Below are 12,500 nucleotides of genomic sequence, written 5' to 3'. Positions count from 1 at the left end.
GTTTATTCATTGTCTTTACACACAGATGGCTACACAAGTGCTTAGATACCAAGTTGTTAAGTAATAGTACAACCTACCTCACCAGCTTACCCATTTCCTTGATTTTTGGAAATAGTTTAACTTTATTTGATATTGCTATTGGTATTGTTAGTAACATTAGGATAATAATGATAGCAGGAACAGTTATTACAGCATCAAAATTAAGAACATCAAATCAAACAAAAACCCCAAAAACTAGGAAAGGGGAAATCTGGTGAGAGTACAAGATTTACTAATTAACTCCCTAGTAGTCGAGTATTTGGTTAATTTGCAAGACTGCTGATCGACCATCTGTGGCATCATCACTGCCCTATATTGCCTACCACAGCTATTACTGTATGATCTTGAATTATGGTAATATGAACCCTATATATGCCTTTTTATGGGAGTGGTATATGCATTATTTTACCTTTATTATTCATCATCTTTTTATACAGCACTGGCCTGATGCTATGTATGTATGTATATATATATATGTATATGTGTGCATATATATATATATATGTGTGTATGTATATATATATATATATATATATATATATATATATATATATATATATATATATATATATATATATGTATATATATATATATATATATATATATATATATATATATATATATATATATGTATATTTATGTATATTTATATATATATATATGTATATTTATGTATATTTATGTATATATATGTATATATATAGGTGTGTGTGTGTGTGTATGTGTATATATATGTATATATATGTATATATATATATATATTATATATATGTATTTCTGTATATATATATATATATATATATATATATATATATATATATATATATATATATATATATATGTATGTGTGTGTGTGTGTGTGTGTGTGTGTGTGTGTGTGTACACATGCATATACATGTACATATATGTGTATGTATATACATTTAAAGATATGTACATCAGACGATCTTCTTTGACCATTTGACCAATAATGAAATATTTTTTATTTTCAACTTTCATCCATAACATAAGCATAGATGTATCCATATAAATACAGTGTGATCTCATGACTGTAGTTTATTAATATGAAGTTTATTAATGATTGTTTGATAAAAAGAATTTTTGAGCAATTGGTCTGCGAACACCTTTGGTTGGGAATGCCCTTATATGAAAATGTAACAATCACAAAATGTGTGTGTGTGTGTGTGAGTGTGTGTGTGCATGTGTGTGTGTGCCTGTGTGCATGTATGTGTGTGTGCCTGTGTGCATGTATGTGTGTGTGTGTATGTGTGTGTGTGTGTGTGTGTGTGTGTGTGCATTCCCTCATATTTCTGTTTATGGATTTACTTTTCTCTCAAAACTCTTTGTGCCCTTGCAAACATCTTTTATGTTAGGCAAAATAAGAGCGGACAAGACATTTGTAAATTTTAATGTAGAATGGGGAAATGTGAATATTTATGTACTTGTATTGCAACATAGAATATATATTTTTTCTTCTTATCACACTTAGATTATACCTGAAAAGGTATGAACACTTAGATATTTTATAATTAAAACAGTATATGTTGAAGACTTCTTTTCTGTAACCATGTTTGTATAAGTGGGAGTAGGGTAGAAGGAGAGTAACCTGAGGTGTGGTGGAAATATATAGATAAAAGGGAGAAATCTTGAAATATGAAAACTACACAGGGACAAGGTTGATGAAACATGGATTGACAATACTGATAAGGGTAGTAATTGATAAAATGCATCTTGGTTTTAAGGAAGAGAAACAACAGATGCAGTATTTATCATACGATAATATCAGGAAAATACGGCGGATGGAAACAGGAGGGTTCATAGCCCTAGAGGAGGCATAAAATAGAGTTCCAAGATATGTAGTGTCCTGTCTAAGGAAGAAAGGTGTGATGGATAAGATGGGGAAAATGGTGATGATTATGTCGAGGGTTAAATACAGTTGTTAGGACATGTATGGTGAGACAAAAAAAGTTTGGGGTGGAAGTGGGGTTACATCTGCTATCAGTACATAAATATGATAGCAGATATAAGAGGCAGACATCCAGGGGGGAGTGCAAACTGGAGTGGCAAAACAGCAGGAGTCTCCAAAAGGGATGATTTTAAAAATGCAGTGAAGTTAGAGGTAATAGTAAGTAGCAAATTATGGGCTGATATACAAGTTTGTGCATAAATAAACCAAGTGGAAAAAAAAATTAATATAAGGGTTTAATACTGGCTGAGTTGAGGAATGTGAAGTGGAAGTTAAGGAGAGATAAAAGCAGGGTGGAAAAAGTGGAAAGTTGCTTGAATGGTTTGTGATATGAGAATGTCAAAGAAGCTATAGGTAATGATTTACAGAAACAACTGAAGACCTGTAATGATTTATAGAGCAGAGACACGGGTACTAAAGAATATGGAGAAGATGGAGCTGGAAAGAACAGATAAGGATGTTGAGATGGTCAGTAGGTATATTGTTTAGAAAGCATTTAAGAATGAGGAATTGAGGAGAGCAGTAGTGAAGTGTATAATAGAAAAGATAAGACAGTCATAGTTGAGATGTTTTTGGGCATGAATGAAAATAATGAAAAGATAAAAAGAGCCTGGCAAACACCTATTCAAGGAAGAAAATCAAAGGAGAGGCAAAAAGAAAAAAGAAAAAAAGAAAATAAATAAATAAATAAAAAAAAATGGGAGCAACAGAGAAAAATGCAACTGACAGGAAAAATGAGAAGAATCGTGCAGTATGCCAACCGCTGACCATAGGGACACATGAAAAGAAGTTTAAATGTTTTACCCATTGACAAATAAATAATAAACAAAAAGAATGCATCATAACCCTCACACTTTTGGAGGAAACAGATAATGTTAACAACAGGAATTGATAATTTTGTAGACAAGAATACAAAGTTAGAAACCTTTGAACATAGTAATCTGAATCACTGTCCTGTCAGCAAAAAGTCTCATGTTATTGTAAAGATTATTCCATTTGTTAAACTGTCCCTCGTTCATTTGTAAATGACTCTATTGAATCAAACTATGTTTTGTTGACAAAGATTACACTTTGAAAATTTACACACTGATTTTGTGAATTTCAGTGCACAGAGTACAAAGACACATTGGAAATCAGACTGTTTTATGAATTAAACAGAAGGAAGTAGAATGGTTAGTAACACAACATGTGGACAACATTAGTTTAATTGAAAAAATGGAAATTAAACTTCAAGGGCTGACTAATGGACTTTATAACACCTCAAATAAATATGCAATGGTGAACCGTATGCAATGGTGATAAGCAAACAAAGAGCAAGGGGATAATAACTGGCAAAAAGGGAGAAACTATCTAATCCAATAGTAATATCTAGCCAGCATCTAAAACAAGCAGACATTTTCAAATATTTAGGAAGCCAGATCAGTAATGGCATGAAATGAAATAACATTTTGCAACAGCGATTGCATCAATGGTCACACTATATCCTATTTCATAGAATAATAAATTCATAACAAAGACAAATATAAGAATCATGAGGGCAATTGTATTATCTTTTGTCACATACAGCTGTGATTATTGAATGCTTGATGCAGAACATGAGAAAAGAATAGATGCCTTTGAAATAAAATGTTTCTTTTATACCCAAGGACAGAGGATTCGTAGTCATATGAACGGCTTGGTCTATCAAATATGGATCATAGCATTTTGTGTAGGTTTGGATATGTATATTCAGTCATATCTTATAACCTTAAGAATAAAGTTCAATTGCAATAACAGATATACTAAGATAGTTCCAGTGTAAGGCTATTCTTCTCATTACCTGCATTTATTTAGTTACTGGCTTTATGCATAAATATGCCAGTCCTGTAAGTAACTATGGGGTGTAAATTGTAAGTGGACTTCAATATCTAAACTCAGCAGTAATCATCATGTATAGAGTCCGACCTTATTGCTGGATTTCAAAAATATGTATCAGATTATGTAGTAAACTATGAACTGAATTCTTAATGTCAATCTACAAAGATGATTGCTGCTTATAGATAGTTTTGGAAATCTAATGTATATTTTGACTTCCTTTGCAGGTAACTATATCTTTTAGTGCTAATGCACACATTTTGTTACTGGAATATGCAATGATAGTATTATAGCTGTTTCTTGATACTCAAAATGTTCAATTCTTTAAAAAACTCAAATAATATTCATTAAATGATAAGATTTTGAAATGAAATAAATGTATTTTCTCATCTTCAGTTAGCATGTTTATCTATGCGTACACATTAAACGATTTCTGCAGGATGAGATGCTATTTAGGTGTATATAGAATTATGTTCTGGCATTACTCCAATATTATTGTATAACACAAATGTCCTTTTTTCCCTGTATCAACATGTATGGCAGATGATTTAAATTGATAGCCAATAGTTTAAAAAGACCTAAATATGGGATTCTGATTTTCACATCTGACACATTGTGTATTCATTCTAGGGTTTCCTGGTTTAGTATTTTAAGTAGGAAATTCACTCTTCATATTTTCAAATAATTTTCACATCTCTTTGTATTTAAACCCAAACCATTTGAAGAATATAAGGTCCTGATAAAAAAAATCATATAAAGAGTGCAAGTATTTTTATTTTCAATACACACTTTTTTCACACAATTGTAGAAAAAAATTAGACAACCTGAAGTTGAAGAAATTACAATAACCAAATTCATTTTATATACTTTAATCAATTTATACTGATATCATAAAATAACAGATTAATGCCAACACGTCTAAGTGTAGAGGAATGCCTCACATTATTTCAGAGTCAACATTCAATGCCTTGTTTTATTATTGACTGGTTTAAAATTGATTTAGCCACATGCAGTGTACAATTAATCTGAAGGGAACTTAAATAGATATGCATACAGAGATTTGTAAAGAAAGGCACTCACTACATAATTCTTCATAGCCAATTGATGAATATATTTACAAGAAAACCTGAGGAAATATCTGCAAATTTCCTTAACAATTTTAGCTTTACAGATAAAGGTATATACGATAAAACACTGCTTACGTCAACCATCGACAGGCTCACAGTGATTGGGAATACTCTATACAATATATATATAGAATGCTTAAATATTATCCACTTGTCTTAAGCATCATGTCGGTTTGTACAGGGCAGTGGTTTTTTGAACCAGCTTCACTGCTGGTGCTGGCGTGATGGGTGCCCAGTGCTAGTGTTAGCACTCTCCATTTTCACTGTTTGTGGGGGGTTTGCTTGAACTATCACCTGACCATGATTTAAATGAGCTTGATTAGCCTGCACTGGCACACTGGAGGCATGTGTTACAACAATGTTTCCTTGGCTGACATTGTGAACTGCTGTTGGGGCTTGCGACACTACGACTTGGCCATCTAGTGCTGCTACTTGCTGCTCCAACTCATCTCCTATGGCATCTGCAAGGATAACCTGGTCAGCAGTCACCTGTGAGATGACCTGACCTGTTGAAGGGTCAATGGTTACAATGTGAGCCCCCTGGAGAAGGTCTGGTGGTACATCTTGTGCAAGAACTACTTGAGTTACACCTTCAGGCAAGTTAATCTGTCCACCCAGTACACCTGTAACTTGCTGAAGGACCATTTGACCATCACCAACATCCACAGCCTCAACCTGGGTGACCTGACCAGCCTGACCAACCTGCACATGACCCTGGGCAGCTTGCTCCTGGGGCACAAAATGATGTGAAACAATCGGTACACGTTCATTCATAATGTCATCCATCATCTCTTCCACACTCTTACCGGCTGTGTAGAACTCCTCCATTTGTTCCATTGTTACCTTCCATTCAATCAATCGCCAAAGATTATATTTGAGTACCTCATACTGGCCTTGACCATAATCTTCTATCATTTTCACACCATAATGCTGGAGCACTCTACCAAGAACCACTGATACATGCTCGTCTAATAGTCCACAGTTCATGAGCAAATCATGGTCAAACAACTTTTCAAGCAGACGTCGACATTTCATGTCTAATGTATCTGCCATAATAGTTTCTGGTTCTCTTGGTTGGGTAGATGAAACAGTTGCTGTCATCACTGGGGCACTTGTCTCTTCTTTCAACCTTCCTGCCTCAGAAACAACAGGTATTGTCTTGCCTGGAGGCAAGAGACCTGCCAATTTATTCATATTAACTTTCACGCCTGAACTGTAAGCATCTGTTACAGTTGTTGTCACTGGTGCAATATCACGTGTTATAATTGTTATGGGTTGATGAGCCGTGATTATTGGGGTTGGAGCACTGACTGGTGCAGGTGGTGTGTCCATTTCATCTTCATCGTCATCATCATCATCATCCCACTCAGATCGCAATGCAGCAATCTCTGGATTTTCAGGCTCCGCAACAGGTTCTGGCTGACTGACTTCTGTATTGTTGAGGATCACAACCTTAGATGACCCACGACCAGGTTTGACATCCGGTGAGAATATGGCTTTGTTCTGGTGAACTGATTCTATGTGGCGATGCAACTTACCCTCAAACCTAAATTCTCTCCCACACAGTTTGCATGAGTATGTAGGTATACAAAACGACATGAGTTCCACTGGTGGTGATACAATACTGTCAGCATTACTTGTGGCAACGAAGAAGTCCTCTTTCTTTGTTTTATTAGTTAACGGGCTGGCTGTAATATCTACGGGGTACGATCCCACACGATTATCAACTTTCATCTTGGGTTCATCATGCTTCTGCTCCATCTTTATTCTCTTTTCTACCAATTCTCTATGACTACTAGGCGCACTCGGTTCAACAGGCCGCTTCTCAGCCACTTTTGTGATTTCTCTGATAAACTGTTTAATTGGCTCTTTTGACTGAATAGGTACTACTTTTCTGGCCACTTCAGGCTTCTCTGGGGTTGATTTCTCTTTTAACTTTACCTTGAACTTTGGTTGCATCTTTGTGGTTGTCTTTTGTGATGAGAAGCAAGTTTCACAGTTCTTCATATTGCAAACAAAGTCCTTCCCGTGTTGCTTGTTCTTCGCCATTCTCTTGCCTCTACCTTCAGTTTCTCCGTCCTCTGGAGTAACATTTGATACATTCTTTCCTTCTTCAGCTTCCCCTTCCACAATCTTTGCTTCTTCTGCAGCAACACTTATCAAACTCTTCATCATGTTCTTTCTAATAGCACGAAGTTCAGCTGCACCTGACAGTCCAAACACACTTTTCTTTCGGCCCCGTGGTTTTCTGCCAGAAACAGGTCCGACTTTCGATTTGCTCAATTCTGGGATATCAAAAATATGTTCCTGGTTTTCTTCCACTCTTTCCATTGGTTCTGGCTTAGTATGATCTGGTACTGTCTTTGTAACTTGCTTCTCAGGTAACGGTGTTTCTTCTACTGATAAATCATTAACTCCCTCAATATCTAGTATTCTCTCATTTGGCATGCTGTCCATTGTCTTCTGACTTTCAAGATTACTATTACTGCTTTCCTGCTCTTCCTCTTCCTCAATTACCTTTTCATTAACATTCCTTCCAACTTCCTGCTTGTTAAGTGTTGAAACCACTTCTTGCAGAAATGCTGCATGCTGATCTTCTGTATTCTCTGGTTCAGTTTGTGCTATTGGTTTAGAATTCCCTTGAACAATGGCATCAAATGCCGCATCTTGAATTGGATCAGAGGCCATTTCTGCTGACTCTGGCATTGAGAACACTTTTCTTTCCACACACTCCTCACCATCCCCATCTAAAGGCTCATCCTCATCGGAACTGTAGTTGCGATCCATACCTTCATCAAAGATGTCGTTCTCATACATATCCTCATCTGCAGGTCTGGGTGTAGGGGGAGCTGACACTTGTGTTGCTGCAGACACTTGATACTGGCGGGGAATGATTACATGACCTCCTTCCTCATCTGTTTGAGTTGAGGTGTTGCACATCACTTTTTTGGCTTTACGTGACCTGGGTTTACTATTAAGGGCATCCTTTGGTACTTTGAAAATTTGTGGGGCTAAGCCAGTCTGTTGCATTTCACCCTCCAACAGATTGCCAACTGTTGGCAGCTTGTCAACAACACTACCTTCAGCAATGGCTCCATGATTCCACTGTACATGACGTTCATAATCACTAAGACGAATAAAGGAACGGGGGCAGTGTTCACATTTGAACATTCTTGGCCCCAGCTTTTTGGTAAAATGTTCATCAGTTACTTTTGTATGCCTTTTAATGTGAGTTATGAGATGATTTTTCTGTGTAAAGCACTTCCCACAGAGATGGCACTTAAAAGGCTTTTCCCCTCTGTGGATTCGGAGATGAATATTCAAAGCCCCTACAGTGAGGAAAGCCTTGTGACACACATCACAATATACACACTTGCTTTTGTCATGAAGCCGCATGTGAACCTTCACACAATCCTGTCGGCTAAACCTTTGGTGGCAGACAGGACACTCAAATTGCTTTTCTATTCCATGCACCACCAAATGCCCTTGCAAATGGACTTTGCGAGCAAAAGACTTTGGGCAATGGGGACACTGGAAAGGCTTGAGATCTGAGTGAATAGCCATGTGTTGCACCAATGTCTTCCCAGTCATCATCACTTTACCACAAACTTCACAAGCAACGGGCATCTCCAGATTCTGGGATCCCCCTAATGATGGGGCTCCAGGTTCCTGTTTGACAGAAGCTAAAGCTGAACGTCCTCCCCCTCTTGACTTGCCCCCTCGCAAGGGCTTTGTTGGCCTCATTAGGTCCTGGGGAGAGAAAATGATGGTCCCAGGCGGAGGCTCCATTCCTTCTAGTGTGTGAAACTCACTCCCAACATCAGGGAAGTCCTGCAAAGGAAATGTATACTTGAATATTGCATAGATTGAAGACTAGACTTCTGCATACTAACCTATAAATTGTATTTAAATCAGAACCAATAAAGTAGTAAAAATTTCTCTGCCAAATCAAATAATCAATACTGTAAGGACTGACTCATATTGATGAATTCTTTGAAGACTACGATAATAATCAAGAAGATAAAACCAAGCAAATAAAATATCTAAAAAAAAAAAAAAAAAAATACATATCAATAATAATAATAATAATAATAATAACAACAATAACAACTACCAGAAGACAATGTACTTCCTGAGAAGGTTCAGCAATTTTAAAGAATGCACTGAGATGTTTTCTACAGTTTGGTAAACAATGTGATGCCTTTACTTCTGCATAAAAAAAACATGTGTTCACTTCACACACTGGAAAAACTACAATTGCCAGTCTCCCTTCCAATTCTGGGCAAGCAGTCACTGCACATATATCACCAAAGTGACACATCAAATGCTGATAAAAAGGTTTCCATCAAATCCTAGGTGGCATCCAATGACATCCAAATTCTTCTACAGGTGAACAATATGCAATTTGTCTCTTTCCTGTGAAAGCTCCCTTAGATGTACCATTTTCAACTGGACAATCAAATACCTTTCACTTTGCAAACCTAAACAGATTGAACAGGGTTAAAAGGACCCTTATTGATCTTTCAAACCATCCATATTATCTTCTTGAAATCTACCTCATTAAGTTGAAGTCACTACAGACTTCTACATGGTACCTTTAACATGTATCAGGATGTAAAACAAGGTTCTTTCAAAGCTTTAAAACACAATTTCATTATTTGTGAGCTATGAAACTGCTAATCTCACTTTGTTGTAAAATGCCACCATAGCTTGATATCAATACATAACTTGTATCTAAAACCCACAATTCTAAAATGAAAACCTCAAATGACACGTGTCAATAGGCTTTCAGGTATCCCTTCTACAAAAACAACCAAACTGACTAGTAGAATGACTAATTTCTTCACTAAAGACAAGTCAAGGCCAACTATGTGCAACATTATCTCTGACAATTTCCACATTTTGTGAGGATCATGGAAAGAGTTACATAATTATTTCATTTGTTTATCTACTATAGATTATAGCGCTACATTTAATCCCTTATCTTTTATGCTCTATCAATAATGGTATTTTGAGGGTCATATATGAAAAAAAGGAAATATAATAATGGCAAATTGCTTACTGATAACATCAACACAAATACTGATCTGCCAAAACGAAAGTTTAGGATCAAAACAATAAAACAAGAACCATATGCAAACACAATTTCATCTTTACCTCATCCTGACTGGTGGCACCTACAGCTTCCATGGCTGGTACAATTTGAGCCTGCGCTGTGTCAGAGGTGATAATAGTATGCATTTCTTCTGCCATGGTGCCGTCTGCTACTCCGTCATCCATAAGCATCACCTTAACATCCCCTGCACCTCCACCCATCACCTCAATGGATGAGGATGCCATTGCCTGAAATGAAAACAAACTGATATGAGAAAATGTACATACATCATGCCTTTATTGTTATCAATGAATGATACTGTCACTTCATGGGGCCTTACTAGATGCAGCTGCTAACAGTAAAATTAGCATTGCAACAAATATGTTTAATTTCATTAGGAGCAAGTAATAGTTATGTTTAATACGGCAATAGCTAATATACCAATATAGAAAAAAATAGAACAGCTGTTTAATGTTCACCCACATCTTATCTCTAATTCAACCGATTTCTTATCAATAAACCCTTATACAGCATCACTGCTTTAAAAGTAGAATCCAATTTGAAATAATGTACAAATAACATAGCTTAAAATGTCCTATCCCTAATTGTGCCTTTGATAACAACACAATACTTATAATCTGAATAGGCCTATAACTATGGGTACTCCTGTTTTTATATCATTATCATAATGTCAACTACAGTACAACTCCACAGAGAAAGACTTCAGCAATGGCCATAAGAAAGACATAAAACAGCACTAGATACAAAGAGTTATCTTCTGAAGGTAAATGTAAAACAAAAAATGTATGTCAAAATCCAATATCAGCATAAGAAACCAAGCCAATGTACATTCTGGCAAGATAAAGAGCTTGTCAACCTTCCTGTTAACCTTCCCAGAAATCTAACGAAATCAAAGTAATGAAAGCCTTTTACCCTAATTAGGTTGTGAAACAAGTATCCTGCAGTCTTGCTTCATGCGATCCTGTTTAGAACTATTACTCTACGTGAAACAGAAAGTACCCTGTCAGGAAAAATTAGATGTCACACATTATTCTTCCTCTTTAAGAAATCATTTTGAAATAATCAATATCTGTCTCCATAACTGACTGAACTGTGGTAGTAGAAAATTACCCTCACAACTATAACTGTTGTATTCCCATGCAAAATATAATAACAAACATTTCCTTGTCTGTAGGGGGAAACAAAGATAAGTATAGAAAAGCCAGCTCTCTTTTCGTTACTACAGACACCAGCACCAAAGTGTTCAAACATTTGAATGCATAATGGTAGGGGTATCTATCTATCTATTCATCTTTATCATTTCCTGAAGGTAACATTACAATTTACCCATGGATTGTATTTGTTTCTTCTTTGAGTGTTTATCTTGAAAAAATAAGTGGAAAAGAACTGAATTATTGAGCACCATCTGGTTACGATCCAAAGGGGTAAATTAAACTGGCCTCTGATCCATATATTGTGATATTTGAAATGAGCTTACAAATAAATGTCAATTACAATTTTTGTTTACAATTTCTTCAACAAGATCTGACTGAAAACAATTCCAATTATTTGTTACTTGCTTGAAATATAACTTCAACATAATCTAAATCCACCACAGTCAAAAAACACATTTCCTCGCATCAATAGCCATCCCAAAAAAACACGGAGACTGCAAATCAATTCTGAGACCAGTTCTCAAACAAATCATATCACAAACGCTAGATTAATTTCTCCTTTAATGTATCTCGTGGTCTACTCTGCTGCTAATTTAATAGTATTCCACAGAATATATATTGAAGAAATAAACAAAGCTTTCTCATACTACTGTCAACATCAATTCTATTACATTATCCAACACAGTGGACAAAATTCAAAAAATCAGTTTGAGTCATCAATGTACATAATCCTAATAATGTGCAAATTACGTCTTATTTCATATTTGCTGTCATTTCCCAAAGCAAAGAGCCCATTCTCGAATATACTGAAAAAAGAAAGAAAAAAACATCCAACAAATGGATTTCACCAATATTAACCCTATAACAGTGCATTTCTCCCTCACCCACGGCCCAAATCCTGACCAATTCCTACTCAAAAATCGAAAACTACCATGATAAGGGTGGAAAAGGAGGCGAAAACCCGCAGAGGAACGGAATAAACGATTTTACTAAACAATCCCCGTAAATTATTGCGCTAGAGAGAGAGAGCGTGGAAGCCATTTTCTGTCTTAACTCCGCCCTTATTTCATTCTCATTTCTCTCTCCCCTCCCTTATTTCTGCCTTTCGTCACCCTCGCCGAACCCATCCGCACATTTTTTCCTACCGATTAAGTAGCCAGAGCAAGGAGAGACACTGAAACGGGGGCGAAAAGAGAGAAAAATAAGGAAAATTTCCCGTTCTCGGTCCGTCGAAGGTTTTTAAT

At 36.1% G+C, this 12,500-nt stretch overlaps 1 protein-coding gene across 2 annotated transcripts in view; it reads right to left on the bottom strand.

Moving 5' to 3' along the window:
* Positions 1–4,615: 4,615 nt before the first annotated feature.
* LOC113826785 (uncharacterized) overlaps positions 4,616–12,500 on the bottom strand; it is an 8,355-nt gene continuing 470 nt past the window's right edge. The window contains exons 1-3 of one of the 2 annotated variants that reach the window (XM_070113582.1): positions 12,402–12,500; positions 10,144–10,329; positions 4,616–8,817 (exon numbers count right to left, since the gene is read on the bottom strand). The exon at positions 12,402–12,500 is cut by the window's right edge and continues 20 nt beyond it. In XM_070113582.1, the coding sequence (XP_069969683.1) occupies positions 5,191–8,817; positions 10,144–10,326 (3,810 nt within the window). In that variant the 5' untranslated portion in view covers positions 10,327–10,329; positions 12,402–12,500 and the 3' untranslated portion in view covers positions 4,616–5,190. The remainder of the gene's footprint in view (positions 8,818–10,143; positions 10,330–12,401) is intronic. The other variant, XM_027379673.2, reaches the window with a different exon arrangement.

The sequence above is a fragment of the Penaeus vannamei genome, chromosome 34 (assembly GCF_042767895.1).
Source record: "Penaeus vannamei isolate JL-2024 chromosome 34, ASM4276789v1, whole genome shotgun sequence".
NCBI lineage: Eukaryota > Metazoa > Arthropoda > Malacostraca > Decapoda > Penaeidae > Penaeus > Penaeus vannamei.
The sequence above is the reverse complement of the archived record's forward strand: the minus strand, read 5'-3'. Positions and strand labels throughout refer to the sequence as shown.